Below are 17,530 nucleotides of genomic sequence, written 5' to 3'. Positions count from 1 at the left end.
AATTTCCGTCACCTCCAACGTGATGCCACCGCTAGTCACATCTTCCCATCTGCATCCTTTCCCTCTTTCACAGAGACTGCTCCCTCCTGGTTCACTTAGTTCACTCATCCATTCATTGTGATCAGCCATGATCACAATGAATGGCGGTGCTGGCTCAAAGGGCCGAATGGCCTCCTCCTGCACCTATTTTCTATGTTTCTATCCCTTCCCAGGCAAACCACCCCGTCCACTGCTACTTTCCCCTGCAAGCGTGTCCCCTGTCCTTTTACCTCCTCCCTCACCCCCATCCAGGAACCCCAGCAGTCCTTCCAAGTGAGTCCGAGGTTGACGTGCACCTCCTCAACACTCATTTACTGCATCTGGTGTTCCCAATGTGACCTCTTGTACATCAGCAGGACCAAACATAGACTCGGCAACCGTTTCGCTGAACACTTGTGCTCGGTCCACTAAGGCCTACTCGAACTCCCGGTTGCTAAACTTTCAACTCACCTTCCCATTCCCACACTGACCTGTCCTGAGCCTCCTCCATTGCCAGAGTGGGACCACAGGCAATTTGGAGGTAACCTCTCAACCCCCCCCACCTCCCACCCCCAATTCCCCCTTACTCCCATTCTCTCCCCTGTACTCCACCTGGACTCCCACCTATCTCCTCTCCATCTGCTTCGACTCCCCAATTTCCTCTCTGGCTTAACAATCCACAACTCTTCAAACCTCTCTCACACCTTCCATCTTTTCTTAATTTTGGCCTTTGTTCCAACCAGCTGCCTATCGAAACTCCCTTCCCTCGCCTATGTCGACCTATTACCTGCCATGCAGGTCCTGGTCTCCCCTTTTCCAGCTTTCTTCTCTCTCCCACTGCGACCAGTCTGAAGAAGGGCCTCAACCCAAAACATCAGCTATACATGTTCTGCAGAGATGCTGCCTGACCTGCTGAGTTATTCCAGCACTTGGTCCTTTTATGTAGTAACCAGCTTTTTGTTTCTACAGATAACGCAACATATTATTAGATTGAAGCATGAGTACTCCTGCACACATCAAAAATGAAAGCTAAAAAGATATAATAGAAATGACTGGATGATGGAACAAAAGAACCGCTGCATCATAAAATTATTTAAAAAATGTGCCAAATAAAAAATTGAGATAAATTACTATCCTCAAATGCTGTCAATTGGTTGCAAAGTATTTTTCTTAAAATGATGCACTCAAATTCTGGAGAATTGATATGGGTTTTGTAATCAACTAAATTTAAGATGAATTCAGTTACACTTGCATTAAAAAAAAGATGTGGTGTTTTCTCTTAAGATAATTTATTTTTCTTAAAAGAATCTTTACAAATTGGCCCTTCCAAACAAAATGTGGTTATTTTTATTTAAGTGATACTATAAGCTTCTGGTGGTTCAATGACAAAACACCTCTCGTGTTGGATTACTGAAGCAAAGAGAACAGGTTGTGACAGGTTTAATCTATTGCCTTCAACTTTGCTCATTAGTATTGTTCAAATTAAATGATAAATAGATGTCACTACATTATAATGGAGAGATACTGCTTTTAAAACCAATAGAGGTTGAAGGCTATAAGTAATAATTTCAGTATAATTTACATTTAATTTCTATCATGTAAACAACTGCAAAGTTCTACAAACAATAAAAAAAAGATAAATCATATATGCTGTAAAGTCTTTAAGTATCAGACCCACTGTATTCCAATCTCACCATTATCTAATGGCAGTCCTTAAACTGCAGGATAACTCTACACTCCAACATCACCTGATACACTAGGTCTTAAACAGGCTTATTTCCAGATCAGTAAAACAATTATTGTATTGAATCAATTTTGCCAATTACATTATTGCCAACTGTAACCTGACACCAACCAGAGATCAAAAAGAGTTCATTAAAAATGTTTGAGAAGAATTGTACAAAAGTTTGAAACGAATTAATACAAAACTAATCATTGCCATTAACCTTTTTAACTCTTAATAGCAAAATTGCAACATTTACTGCTAGAAAGAGGGGGTAAAATAGAGATGAAAGCATCAACAAAATACATTGAAAATGTCATGTACATGTACGACAAAACATAAGAATAAACTAAGAGATGAAATGAATACACTACCTCCAACAGTGGCCACCAATTCTTGTAGAATGTTCTGTACAATTTCATGTACATTATCCTCAAATTCAAGACCCTCCCCATGACTGCTGCCTGTAATCCCTTTTTCAAAACCTTGTACAAGGACAGAACATAAAAATGCTCAGAACAACTCAGCCAGCATTAAATTAAAAGATAAAAGCAAGCATGAATAAAACAAGCTTTGACTTTACTTCAAATCAAGTGAGATGAAGCTTTTAGAATAATCTTGCCAGTTCGAAAGTCGTCTAGTACATGCCTTCAAAAAAGTGATAATATGCCTTCGACAGAAAATTTAAATATTGATTTTCCTACTTGAAATTAGTCAGTTACCGTGGGTCATCAAAACCAACTGTCTGCAGAAGGGTCTCAACCCGAAACGTCACCCATTCCTTCTCTCCAGAAATGCTGCCTGACTCGCTGAGTTACTCCAGCATTTTGTGTCTACCTTTGATTTAAACCAGGATTTGCAGTTCTTTCCTACACAACTGTAACTATGCTGCCTCCTGCTCAATTTATAACAATATATTTTCAAATACATGCATTAAGATTTGAATTTGTTTCTTTGTTAGACACTAAATTAGTCATTAAGCTAAATAAGTGTGATTTGTATTGAAATAATGTGTGTAATAAGTTGAATAACATAGAACAAGTATGAACAGGTGATCGGTAGTCAGTGTGAACTCAATAGGCCATAGGATCTTTTTCGTGCTGCATCTCTACACTGGGCGGCACTGCGGTAGAGTTGCTGCCTTAAGGGCCTGTCCCACTTGGGCATCATTTGCGCGTAATTTACGCGTCACAACGTATGACACGCGCATCGTGCCGCGCACATGGTGCGCATTACGCGCGCATGGTGCATGGTCATGTCGGCAGTGACGCGCCGTCGCGCACGGTGCCCCAGGATTTTGGGATGTACAAAATGTTCGCGCGCCATCGGCGTCACGTGCAAATGACGCCCAAGAGGGACAGCCCCTTTACAGCGCCAGAAACCAGAGTTTGATCCTGACTACAGGTGCTTTGTCTGTACTGAGTTTGTACGTTCTCCCCGTGACTTGCGTGGGTTTTCTCCGAGAACTTCGGTTTCCTCCCACACTCCAAAGACGTACAGGTTTGTAGGTTAACTGGCTTGGTGTGGTGTAGGGTAGTGTTAATGTGTGGGGACTGCTGGTCGATGTGGACTCGGTGGGCCGAAGGGCCTGTTTCCATGCTGTTTCTCTAAACTAAACTAAAACAAAAGTGAACCAGTGTATTTACTACTCATTAAATCTGTGCTGCCCCGAGACATTTACTAGGCTGATAAGTGAAACTTAGGACCATCAAGAGGCACATCAGCAGATAATCCTCCTTAGAGGCCTTGGAACCTATGTGAATGGGGTGAACGGCATGACTCTTAAATCAGTTAAACTAGAGTCACAGTCTAAGACAAAAAGTATGTTAGAATATTTAATTTAAAATCATGCAGAGAGAAAAAAAAAAGGAAAGACAAATGGAGGTAAGTGGTTTAAGAATGATGAAAAAAAATTAAGTAATTTCCGCGCACTAGTATTCAAAATATGAAGAAATAATTCATTGCATGGATGTTAATTTCAGTTTTCACAGATTGTTTGGAAGTAATTATTACTTTAAAGCCCTTTTTACTGTTGTATTTAGTGGTGAATATCTCAGTATTATAGTCTATAAAAATGTAACGATTAACGCACACAAGTACATGGAGGAGCCAGGTGGAAAACAGCTGGACAGCAACTTCCTGATTTCTTTTTTAGTTTGCAGGCTGAAATTACTGCTTAATACATCGATTTTCTAGTTTCCTGGTCATAATCAGCTCATTTCCACTGGACAGCCAATCCCTTCACACCTCTGTCTCCCACAGTAGGATGTCTGGGTCGCCTTTTACTTCTTCCTTAAACAAAGGCAAAACCAGTCCTGTCTCAGCAGTACCCTTCTTTGTCTGACAAAATTATCTTCTTGCGCAACTTTTTCTTTAACTCTTCTCCTTTCCTTCAAATCAAATGGAGTTGTTACAGTTGCTTGGATACATGGAAGACTCTTTGTAGTCTTCACCTTTTTAAATTAAATAAATAACTGCATTACTGCTGCTTCCTCACTTTATACAGGTTTTGTAAGTTTCATCACCTTTAGTGCCAACTTTATATTGCTCTCACTTTCACATGATCTATCTGAAACTCTTTCCTTTCTAAACTTCTTGATGTCCATCTCAGGAGCTAAGATTGTGAATAATCCATCACAAATCCAAAGCTGCATTGGTTAAATCTCCAATCCTTGCAATGTACAAATGATTCTCTTTCTCAAAGTTTTCCGGCTGCATTAATTCTCATGACATCTTGGCAGCAATTTTTCTGGAAGAGCCTTTTTATACCTTATCCGTCGTCTATCTTCCACCATCCCCTGTACATCTGCACTCATCCTCTCTCCTCCCAAGAACAAGCATAGAGCTCCCCTAATCTTCCATCTGATCAGTCAACATTTATTTAAATTTTGCTGCTAGGTCTGGTGAAATATCAATGTGGAAGATTAGTTATGCATCTTGTCTCCTCAGCTGCTGCCAGATTCCCTTTTTATTACCCAAAGTTATTTATTTCCTTGGATTAAATCCCTACATTTCTCTCAATATCTTCTGACACAGAATTAATACAATATCATATGTTCTAATACCAATTATATACTTGTTAAAGATGCAGAAGCTAGCATTACCCAATGATAGCACAGGGAAGTTATAAATTAATAGTTTCTGCAGGATTACATTTACAAGACAAAAAAAACATTTTATCAGTATGTCTTTTATTCACAGGAGAGCCATCGATAATCCCCTTGTAATACCTGACGTTTCTCAAAGTTGGGAACTGGTAATAAATTAACCCTTAATTTTGCAAGCATCATGCAATTTTTAGAATTTTACATCAAATAAAAATAATAAAAAGTAATGCCATGGAATAGAATTCTTAATTTGTTGTCCCTGAACACCAACTTTTGTGGGTTCTTACATTCTAGCATCTCCTCTTGATCACTAATTAGGGTAGTGAGAGAATTCACCGCTTATGCTTCATGATCTTGTGGTTGAAGGGGCTTTCATAATTATCTTGGATGCTTTGCTCAGAGAAAGCAAAATTAAGACCTATAGCAGATTACTGAAAATCAAAAATAACAGGAAATGCTCCAAGTAGTACCTGATCGCGTAACTGAATATATTGTAGTCTGAAGCACAGAACGAAGTGTATAAAGGCTCTACCTCAAAAATGAGGATGTAATTTAAGTAATCTAACACTTCCATTTTTCATTTAATTCCCCTCTATTGGGATGTTAATGCAGCAAACAAATTTGCAATGGTAGACTTCTATCTTCAAAGTCTAGCTACAGCAAATGACTTCCTAAAGGAATCTAACTGGCTTCAAACAGAAACTCTAAATGTTGACAAGAAATTGTCACTGCACAATAAGAAGTACTTCTAATTTTCTGTAAAGTCTCTTCATCCAAATTCACAGATGGTTATACTAAAATATATAATGCTTTCTTTCACTGACAGCAATAGTGGCAAGGAATTCTACATTACCATTTTCTGATGCAAGCATAATTCAGAAAGAATATTAGGAATATTGGGAAGTCATTGCCACAAAAGACTGTGGAGACCCAGTCAATGCAAACTTTTAAGGCAGAGATGGATAGATTCTTGATTAGTACAGGTGTCAGGATTATGGGGAGAAGGCAGGAGAATGGGGTTGAGAGGGAAAGATAGACCCGAGTAGACTTGATGGGCCGAATAACCTAATGCTGCTCCTATAACTTATATAGACAAATTCTCTCATTTGTGTACTAAGTGAAACAATATTAATCTACCACTTGCCCAAGCTGCTCACAAGCATTGAGCACTGAAGAGGAAAATAAGCTAATGGCTTTGTTCACAATCAAAACAAGACCATATTCTTTAAATATGGGGTTTTAAAAGCAATTCTTAAGTGAGTAGAGAAAGTCACAAATCTGGCAAACTTCAATCTAAATAAGACTTGATAAGACTGTTGTTCATTGAAGTACGACATCTCAGTCTGAAGAAGGGTCTTGACCCGAAACGTCACCCATTGCTTCTCTATAGAGATGCTGCCGGTCCCACTGAGTTACTCCAGCATTTTGTGTCTATCTCCAATCGTCTTGGCCCCCCTCTGGGAGTAGGAGTGGGGGCGGATCTGGATCCACAACGGCCGTGAGCCCCAGGCCGAGCTCGGCGATCATTTGCCTGCTTCTGCTGCTGTTAGAGGTGATACTTTGCGCCGCGCCAGGGTATTGGGCCTGTCCCACTTTGGCCGTCAGTTACGTGACAGGCTGGTGGCGAGAGAAGATTTCATGCAGGACGAAGTCCACACTCCTCCACGCCACGCTCCTCCACACCACTCCATGCACCCGTCCCCCACTACCCACGCGTTACCCACACGCTAGCAGGTCACGTAAATAGCGCGCGAATGACAGAAAAGTGGGACAGGCCCTTAAGATTCCCTGTCACTGGGAACCTTCAACTATCATAACAATGGGAATTCAACCCAGGAAATCCCTTAGCAAAGGGAATTCAACCCAGGAAGATCCCTTTTAATTATTTCTTGAACGCACTATCCTCAGGCCTTCGACACCAACCCTTATTCTGCACCACACTTTCATTTCACAATCTTCATGACCCCTCCCCCAGAACTCAATCGCAGACGTACTCAATATGACTAAGGCTACTTTCTCGGACTAACTCATAGAAGTATTGATCTCTGGGCATAAATCCTGCACAGCCTCCAGTTTGTTGGTCACTATCTTTGAATCCCAAACTCCCTCCCTCTCTCACTACAATGAGCAGGTCTCACAATTTCACTGCTCAAGACCCAATTTTGCTTGCCCTCTCTACCCTCTGCCCTCTCAACCTGTACCCAACCCTAGATCCACCAACTACATGCAGCCCTGCTCTTCTTACATAGCATTCACCACCGTTTACATGTTACATAGAATTCATAGAACATAAATCAGTGCCAAATTAATTCTTAACAAATTGTGTGTCAGGCAACAATGAATTTTGCTGCAGCAGACCCAAAATCAAAAGGGTCAGAACCAAGCCGTGCAATCTTTTAGTTGACCACTAAAGGTACAAACAACTTTATTGGCTGCTGTTATACATTTTGACTCGGAAAACAAGAGATATGTACTATGTGATTTGAAATCACAAACAAGTTGCAGCATAATTAATATCTGCCCTAGCTGACCTAGGAACAATTGCAGTTCCAGAGAACAGACTTGGGGCCTAAAAGGGAGTGGGCAAAGCTTGAACTACTCTTTGGAAATTGAGAACGGCAAGTGACTGAAATGTCGGTGGGCGAGCCTTTTGGGACAAGCGCAGTTCTGTCTGTTTAAAATAGTTGTGAATAAGGATAGGACAAGCCCACAAGTTAAAGTTCTGAATTGGAGCAAAGCCAACTTGGATGGTACTAGACGGAAACTTGCTGAAATTGGACGTCCGGAAAGTGGGATGCTTTTATAAGATTAATATTGAGGGTTTAAGGCATGCATGTTCCTATTAGAATGAGGGGCAAGAGAGCTGGGAGTAAGGAAGCTTGGATGATGAGCGAAATGGAAGCTTTAGTCAAGAAAAAGGAGGCATGGCCAGGTATAGGCAGCTGGGATGAAGTGTAGCCCAGCAGGAGTTTTGGGGACTGAGGAGCATTCTTCAGATGGAAATCAGGAAGGAAAAAAGGGGCAGGAGATAATGCAAAGAGATTTTATGTACATTAGGGAAAGGGAATAACTAGAGTGGCAATAGGGTTCTTCAGAAAACAAAGCAGTTGTCTATGCTTAGAGCCGCAGAAGATGGGCAAGGTCTTCAATGAGTATTTCACCTTTGTTTTTACTGTGGAGAAAAGCATGAAAGCTTGGAAATTTGGACAGTTAATGGAGATGTCGAGGGCAAACCGTAATACAGTCGGAGGTAGTGCAGGATGTCCTGAAGTGTATGAAAATAGATAAATATCCGAGGACCTTATGGGAAGCTAGAGAAGAATTGCAGGAGCCTTGGCTGAGAGGTATAAATCATTGTTAAACACAGATGAGGTGCCTGATGACTGAAAGGTGGCTAACATTACGCGTCTATTTAACAAGGGCTTCAAGAAAAAGCCCGAGAACTATACACCAGCGAGCCTAACATCTGCTGTAGACAGGTTATTAGAGAGGATTCTGAGGCATATGATATACATGCTTGGATCGGCAGGGGTTGATTAGGGATAGTCAGTGTGGTTTTGTACATGGGTGACTGTGTCTTATGAATTTGATTTGTGTTTTTTGAAGAAGTCACCAAAAAGGTTGATAAGGGCAAGGCTGTAAACATTGTCTATATGAACTTCAGCACGGCATTTGATAATTTTCTGCATGGTTGGCTGCTCTGGAATGTTAGATTACATGGGAGCCAGGGAGAGCTTGCTGACTGGATAGTGAATTGGCTTCATGGAAAGAAGCAGAGGGTGGTGGTGGAAGGTTGCTTTACGCACTGGACGCCTGGGGCTAATGGTGTGTCTCAGGGATCAGTGCTGAGCTCATTGATGTTTGTGCGTTTATATCAATGATTTGAATGAGAAGGTTCAAGGCACGATTAGTAAATTTGCAGCTGACAATAAAGTAGGAGGTATCATAGGCAGTGGAGATGGTTATCAAAAATTACAGCTGGAACTTGATTTGTTGGGCAGGTGGGCTGAGGAATATCTAATGGAGCTTAATGGAGATAAGTATAAGGTATTACATTTTGGAAAATCAAACCAAGGAAAGACCTTCAAAGTGAATGGTTGGGCCTTGGGGAGTCTTGTACAGCAGAGGAATCTAGGAGTACAGGTACATAGCTCCCTTAAAGTACCGTCACAGGTAGATAGGGTGATCAAGAGAGTTTTTGGTGCATTGGTCCTCAGTCAGGGTATTGAGAATAGAAGTTAGGATGTTATGCTCACCTTTGGTCATCCTGCCACAGTAAGATGTCATTATGCTTGAAATGGTCTTTTACACAGTGTAGAGGGAACAAGTGCCAGATAACATAGGTTTAAGGTGAGGGGGGGGCAAGATTAAATAGATACCTGAGTGGCAACTTCTTCACTCAAAAGGATGGTGGGTATATTGAAGGAACTCCCAGAGGAGGTAGTTGAGGCAGGTATTATAATCATTTAAAATACACTTGGGCAGGTACATGGATAGGAAAAGTTTAAAGAGAATGACCCAAAGGCAGGCAAATGGGACTAGCTAAGATGGGGCATCCTGGTCGGCATGGATGAGTTGGGCTGAAGGGCCTGAATCTGATCTGCATGACTCGGACTTTCTCTGCAAATTTCTCTGTGATGGGTAGAAAGGAAACAAACATATGAAGATGTGGTTAACAAAAGCACTTACACAGTTCAAAGCCTTTGCTGCAACTAATTGATATCTCATACATTGCTGCATTTTAGGGGTACAACTAAATAATGGCTATTATTTTTTTAATGGTCCCTTTTTACAAGAACAATGACTGAATTATGTCCTTCAAGTCCAATCACTATCTTAATCTCATGGCCTGGGAAGATATGAGAAGCAAACCTAAAGTTGTTAAAATAACTCAGCACTTTGGATAATTTTGCCAAAGATTGTGTTTCTTGATGAAAAAGACTCAACCTACAAATAGAAAGATTACCATTTTGCAGGCACTGAGAATAGAAAATGAAGATGAAGCACTGGGAATGTCTTTGATTAACATTTTGGGGTTTTGGTTTTTGGAAAGAAGGCCGATTTTATCAAACTTTTATCTAGCTGGAGTTTTTCATCGTAATGAATAATGTTAGTGTTCACATCTATAAAGACGGAACAAGCAATTACCTAAGTTTAAGTCATTAACCAGATCACGCCAATCAATCAGTGACAGGTTATGTTAGAAATATCAAATTATTACTGGACTAAGTCACAGAGAAATACAGGACCTTTGGGTCACCGGCTCCATGCTGACATCAACCATCCTTTTACACTAATCATACATAATCCCATTTTTTATTCTCCCCACATTCTCAACCACTCCCCACATGACCTTGGGATGCGGGAGTAAACCCACACGGTGCTAAGGAAATGTTGGATCAGGATTAAACCCAGGTGACTGGTGTAGAGAGGCAACAGTTCGACTAGTTGCAGCACTGTGCTTCTCCAAAGTGCTGGAGAAGGTCCTAAGGCAAGAATGAATTCTTCCAGCTGTATAAATCAAAAGTATAACACAGTTCAACCGGTGAATTGTTAAAATACTTATCCATAATCGTTTAGCCTTGAAACTAATTTTGCATTACACTAATCAGAGCCATGAGGAAGCATTTTATCCAACATTATGCAATCCAGAAGCACCACATACTATTATTTAGAATGGCAAAAAATAGATAGAAATACGTATTTAACCATGTCCATTGGCTTGGGATACCAGCAATCTGTTGCTGATATAAGAAGATAAAGTAAACCAGAAGGTTGGCAAGATTATGTGCTGCACTGATTTCAATTCCAGAAAGGTGAATATTAAAATACAGTCTAATATACAAGGAAACCAATTAAAAAACAATATTGTTTATCAATCTCAGAATATAACTAAAATGGTAACAAAATCAGTAATTTCCTTATTTTAAGCCAGTACACTTTTATGCCACAACAACTATACACGGGTTTATGAGCAAATTTATTTACTTTTAGCTGCAGTCGCTTGGTCAACTTCTGTTTGTTCATTTTCTGCATTACAAATGTCAGTTCCATTTTCTGGCTCTGTATCCTTCTGAATAATTTTGTCAACTTCATTGATGTGGTCTGATTCCATTTTGGGTTCTTGAGCCAGCTCAAGAACAGGCTGCTCCTCAAGTCGACTCAGTTGTGGGGATTCAGGTTCATACTGGTTCACAGGGGGCTGCTGGAGATGATGCTGTTGTCGAAGTCTCTCCTTTTCCATTTGTTTTACTTCCTGCAGCTGAATGCACAAAGACATGGTTTAAGATGAAAGTGGAACCTAGACTTCCATCTCAAAGGAAATCAGTCACAAATGGCAAATTTTCCAGGCAAAACACGAAGTTTAGGACAGTTGGAGCTGAAGGGAAGGAAGATTTGAGGTGATAATGTAGTTTAAGGATAAAGCTGTTAAGCATGATCTATCATACAGTGATTAGGAATTGAAATAGAAGAACCGTACCTAAGAATGTGCAATCACAGGAGTTGGATAGTTAGTTTAGTTAGAATAGGAGCAAAGAAACAGGAAGTAAATCGTGGATGCTTTTGGGAAAAGCACTGGATGAGACAGATTGGAAACCATAGAAGAATGCTCGATGACAGAGATGTGGAAAGCTTGAAGACATCTGCTGGGAAAGTGTATTTGAGCAGAAAGAATTGACCATACCTATCACAGAATCTGAATGGTCCCACACAATGTACCAAGCAGGATCACATGCCAATCAGTAATTAAATGTAATCATCGCATATCAAGCATTGACTACTTTTCCTGCTTCTCAGCACGACCTCTGTCATTCCACAGGAATCGATTCTTAGTCCTGCTACCCCCTGAGACGACCAAAATTATAATTTGCCACTTGTAGCCCCACTGTGGCAATGTGAACAAAGAAACCTCAAACATACAGACAACACCCAATGTCACATTAACTTCACCACTGTCAATCTCTCCAGTGCCCAAGTATTGTTTTGAAATGTAAATTTTAGTTTGTTAAAGTCACAATTGCGTACAATAAGTGGTAGTCGAGAATTTGAAAGACTGTGTAGATGAAGAAAGTTAGGGATAGTCATGTTTGAGGCAATGAGTGAATTCAAACAAGGCGTTGAGAATTATAAAACGTTGAGGGATTAGAGAGTCAGTAAAGGAACAGTCCGATGAGGAATGTAGTTTCAAAAGACATTAGGTTGATAGAAGAATGAGTAAAATATCAGTTCATCTAATTAGAAAATGAAGAGACTGGTAAGAACTTCAAGATGAGCAAAGAAGGGTCTCGACCCGAAACGTCACCCATTTCTTCTGTCCAGGGATGCTGCCTGTCCCGTTGAGTTACTCCAGCTTTTCGTGTCTATCTTGAGCAAAGATAAAGGTAGCGAAGGGCAATGATTCAGGAGGTTATGGTAGGAGATTTTATAACCTTGAGACAAACATCAGAAATGTTGCAGAAAATGCATTCAGTTTTCCCAGTACAATTTCTGCTAATTTGCTTCTAGTTGCATCTGTCTTCCCACCCAGCTTTGAAAGCAGATTTGTGTAATTTTCCTATCCATTCCTAAACTGAGCTACAGATTATACATATTCTTGCTCACTTCCTGGTTCACTCCTGTAAATTAAAATATGTTTTTTGTTGGAAAGGTTAACATGGATTACTATAATAAGATTTTACAGACAAGATCTCCAAGTCATCAGTCTCAATTACAAAACCCCATGCAAAAGTCACCACAGACAAAATTCTGCTTCAGAATTTACAGTTCGATTGAGCAAACATTTTCATCTATTTCTTTAAAGAACAACTTGAAAAATATTTTCTTTCATGATTGTTAATGTCTAGTTGTACAGAGCCCTAGTTTGACCACACCTGGAGTATTGTGTGCAGTTTTGGTCCCCTAATTTGAGGAAAGACATTCTTGGCATTGAGGGAGTGCAGCATAGGTTTACAAGATTAATTTGGCGGGACTGTCATATGCTGAGAGAATGGAGCAGCTGGCCTTGTACACTCTGGAGTTTAGAAGTAGAGGGGATCTCATTGAAACATATAAGATTGTTAAGGGCTTGGACACGCTAGAGGCAGGAAACATGTTCCCGATGTTGGGGGAGTCCAGAACCAGGGGCCACAGTTTAAGAATAAGGAGAAAGCCATTTAGAACGGAGACGAGGAAACACTTTTTCTCACAGAGAGTGGTGAGTCTGTAGAATTTTCTGCCTCAGAGGGCGGTGGAGGCAGGTTCTCTGGATGCTTTCAAGAGAGAGCTAGATAGAGCTCTTAAAAATAGCAGAGTCAGGGGATATGGGGAGAAGGCAGGAACGGGGTACTGATTGGGGATGATCAGCCATGATCACATTGAATGGCGGTGCTGGTTCGAAGGACCAAATGGCCTACTCCTGCACCTATTGTCCATTGTCTACCTCCAGTTATATTCCCAGCACTCCTTATTTTTCAAAATTCCAGCAACTTTCCCCACTTTGGGTTCAAATAAGGACATCTGCAATCATAATACTACATTGGGCCCACATCATAATGCAAAAGAGGGGGGGGGGGGGGGTGCGAAATGACAATGTTAGATATGGAACTGCCACTGCAAAAAAATGAAAAAAGTTGCTGCCGAAAATGTTTGCTTCATAATTGCTACTGAAGTACCAAAGTAGATGTCTGGAGAAATTACCAACCTCTTGGCAAAGTACATTTTATAGTGCTTATTAAACTGTGTATCTTGTGTCTTGGTTACCAACGAGAGTTAAAGAGGAAAAGGATAAAGGTATGGCAATTTGATCTTAGGGCACAGGCAGTGAAAATTACATTCATGAATAGTGAAGAAGGTATATGAAAAGTGCCAGAACTGAAGGATTACAGAGATATTGAAATTTACAACACAGACTATTTATGTCACTATCCATGCTGAAAAAAAGAACCATCCAAAACTATTTGCACTTCACAAACCCAGTACCTCAAGTGGCAACCTATGTCATTTTTAAACATGGTAAGTGTTGCTACATCCATCACTATTTCAGGTCAATATGTTCCACACCTTCATAACTTCTCAACTTCCTTCCAATCATTTTATGAGTTACTTTAAATCAAATGCATCTTAAGGAAATGGATCATTCTTATCCAATCTATTATTATTTTCTTTGTACAGTTACATTTGTTCAGTCTTGTTTTCAAAGGAAACAATCCATTCTATCAAAACTCCCCTTTAATTAAAATTCTTCAGCCGTGGCAATATCCTCAGATTTTCTCTGTACAGTTTCAAGTAATTTAACATGGTTAAAATATATATACAGCACATACATCTTGTGGCTTAACTGGTGCCGCTGGTAAAAGGGGGATTACGATTACACAAGTGCAGATAGAGTTAAACATTGGAAACATTGATTGCCAGTCTAACTTGGTGATGGGCACTTGTTTAAAATTGTCAAAGGGGCAATTTTAGTCATCAATTAGAAAGGCACAAATTGATTAATGACTGTTGTTCATAAGCTTCTGAACCAGTTTCCTTCCACATCCCAAATTAGGTTAAGAGGCTACTGTAAATAAAGCTTTAATATAGATAAATGACAAAATAATCAAAAGGGAGTCCATCACCAAGTTAGATTGGAATTCAATTTTTCCAATGTTTAACTCTATCTCCCATTTTTTTGGAAACAAACTAGCTTCATGTTTAAAGTTTCTCGTCCTTGGCATCAGAGGATTAAAAAATTGCCAGAACCTCCACTATTTCCACTTATGATTTTGTAGATAACCTTTGATACAGTTTATATGGGCTGGCGATTCATTTACCTTCCAAAGATGCTAAATTTCTCAATATTTTCTTCCTATTGAACTCATCCAATATTTAACAGTTGCCCTCATTGATAATAAAACATTGCATCATTTCCCTCTGTTATGAATATAGCTGCATATCTATAAATATACAAACCATACCCGCATTTTCTTTTTTGTTAATGATATTTTCATCCAATTCCTGGCTGCCTCTTACATACCCAGAAAGTATCTATGGCTTTCCTTCAATGAGCAAATAATTTTTCCTCTTCAATTTCCTAATTGCCTGTTAAATTTTAATTCTGCATTATCTGTACTCTTCAGGGTTTTCTATAGTAAAGAGTTTTCAGTGTCTGTGCTGATCTTCCTTATTTCCCCTTTTAATATTTTGTATGTTTCTCAATTTGCAAACTATGCCTTCTGGCTGTTCATCTCTCCTGCTAGAAAATTTAAATGCTGCTCAGCAGTTGTTGGTCTATGGAAATCAAAGAATGATTCACACAATTATTTCTGAATACTTTTCTGCAACAATAAACCTTGGAACCAGACAAGGAACAGGTCATTTTAGCTCTGAAGCAATGAAGAAATACCAAGGGTCTAATGACAGAGTAATTGAAAGTATTTAATAAATATAGTACCGGAGAAATTAGGGAACTAAAATCATATACATTATGTGGACAAGATAGCTTGTAACATCAGGTTCCAAAACTGATGACAAAAATTGATGGAACAATTTCAGCAAGGTAGAAAATGTAATATTGGTGCTTAAAAGAGGACAAGGAATTAAAACAAAAACTATCAATAGACAATAGGTGCAGGAGTAGGCCATTCGGCCCTTCGAGCCAGCACCGCCATTCAATGTGATCATGGCTGATCATCCCCGTTCCTGCCTTCTCCCCATATTGCCCGACTCCGCTATCTTTAAGAGGCCCATCTAGCTCTCTCTTGAAAGTATCCAGAGAACCGGCCTCCACCGCCCTCTGAGGCAAAGAAGTCCACAGACTCACAACTCTCTGTGAGAAAAAGTGTTTCCTCGTCTCCTTTCTAAATGGCTTACCCCTTGTTCTTAAACTGTGGCCCCTGGTTCTGGACTCCCCCAACATCGGGAACATGTTTCTTGCCTCTAACGTGTCCAAACCCTTAACAATCTAATATGTTTCAATAAGATCCCCTCTCATTCTTCTAAACTCCAGAGTGTACAAGCCCAGCCGCTCCATTCTCTCAGCATATGACAGTCCCGCCATCCCGGGAATTAACCTTGTAAACAAACCTACGCTGCACTCCCTCAATAGCAAGAATGTCTTTCCTCAAATTAGGGGACCAAAACTGCAAACTCCAGGTGTGGTCTCACTAGGGCCCTGTACAACTGCAGAAGGACCTCTTTGCTCCTATCCAACCTGTCCAAGTCACCCTGCATTCTAATAGCATCCTCCTCACAGTTCACACTGCCACCCAGCTTTGTGTCATCTGCAAATTTGCTAATGTTACTTTGAATCCCTTCATCTAAATCATTGATGTATATTGTAAATAGCTGCGGTCCCAGTACCGGGCCTTGCGGTACGGAACTAGTCACTGCCTGCCATTCTGAAAGGGACCCGTTAATCCCTATTCTTTGTTTCCTGTCTGCCAACCAATTTTCTATCCATGTCAGTACTCTACCCCCAAATACCATGTGCCCTAATTTTGCCCACTAATCTCCTATGTGGGACCTTATCAAATGCTTTCTGAAAGTCCAGGTACGCTACATCCACTGGCTCTCCCTTGTCCATTTTCCTTGTTACATCCTCAAAAGATTCCAGAAGATTAGTCAAGCATGATTTCCCCTTCGTAAATCCATGCTAACTCGGACCGATCCTGTTACTGCTATCCAAATGTGTGGTTATTTCATCTTTTATAATTGACTCCAGCATCTTCCCCACCACCGAGGTCAGGCTAACTGGTCTATAATTCCCTGTTTTCTCTCTTCCGCCTTTCTTAAAAAGTGGGATAACATTAGCTACCCTCCAATCCACACGAACTGATCCTAAGACTATAGAACATTGGAAAATTATCACCATTGCATCCACGATTTCTAGAGCCGCTTCCTTAAGTACCCTGGGATGCAGACCATCAGGCCCTGGGGATTTATCAGACTTCAGTCCCATCAGTCTACCCAACACCATTTCCTGCCTAATGTGGATTTCCTTCAGTTCCTCCATCACCCCAGATCCTCTGGCCACTACTATATCAGGAAGATTGTTTCTGTCCTCCTTAGTGAAGACGGATCCAAAGTACCTGTTCAACTCAAGTTATGCAGATACAAAATAGAAATAATGATAAAATATAAGATGAAAATATACGCACCTACAGCAAGCAATTAACAAGTCAAATAATTGTGCTGGTGTCTATTGCAAGGGGATTGATGTAGAAAAGTTAGGACATTTCGCTGAGGTTATACAGGGCTTTGGTGTGATCATATCTGGAGCAGCACGTGCAGTTTTAGTTTCTATCCAAACTATATGTTTCATTTAAGATCATATTTACTAGATAGATCCCTAGGATGGTGGTGTTGGATGGGGGGGGGGGGGGAGGGAGGGTGGGAGTGGAACTATGGTTGTTAGACAAGGAGTGATTGGTCTAAATTGACTGAAGTTTAAAGGGACAGTCAGTGATCTAATTGTAAAATGTAAGCTTCTGAGAGGAATTGACAGGATGATACCAAGAGCTATTTTCTCCGTCTTGTTGTAAACTAGTTCTGTTCTCAACTAGGGGTTGCAGTGCTAGCATAAGGGATCAACCATTTAGAAATATTTTTTATTTTCTCATATCTAAATGATTGATCCAGTTCTCTCCCTGAAAGGACTGTCTCCCCCAACTATCGCAAGAATGAGATGGTTAGAATAATGCTAGAAAGTGGATATGAGGCACAG

The 17,530-nt window shown here is 40.3% G+C and overlaps 1 protein-coding gene across 4 annotated transcripts in view; it reads right to left on the bottom strand.

Annotated features, from left to right (window-relative positions):
• arfgef1 (ADP ribosylation factor guanine nucleotide exchange factor 1) overlaps positions 1-17,530 on the bottom strand; it is a 179,765-nt gene that overhangs the window by 82,367 nt on the left and 79,868 nt on the right. For all 4 annotated transcript variants that reach the window (XM_033019361.1, XM_033019362.1, XM_033019364.1 and 1 more), the window contains exons 6-7: positions 10,837-11,110; positions 2,116-2,226 (exon numbers count right to left, since the gene is read on the bottom strand). In XM_033019361.1, the coding sequence (XP_032875252.1) occupies positions 2,116-2,226; positions 10,837-11,110 (385 nt within the window). The remainder of the gene's footprint in view (positions 1-2,115; positions 2,227-10,836; positions 11,111-17,530) is intronic.

Source organism: Amblyraja radiata, chromosome 4 (genome assembly GCF_010909765.2).
Source record: "Amblyraja radiata isolate CabotCenter1 chromosome 4, sAmbRad1.1.pri, whole genome shotgun sequence".
NCBI lineage: Eukaryota > Metazoa > Chordata > Chondrichthyes > Rajiformes > Rajidae > Amblyraja > Amblyraja radiata.
Note: the sequence above shows the minus strand (reverse complement) of the source record. Positions and strands in the feature narration are given on the sequence as shown.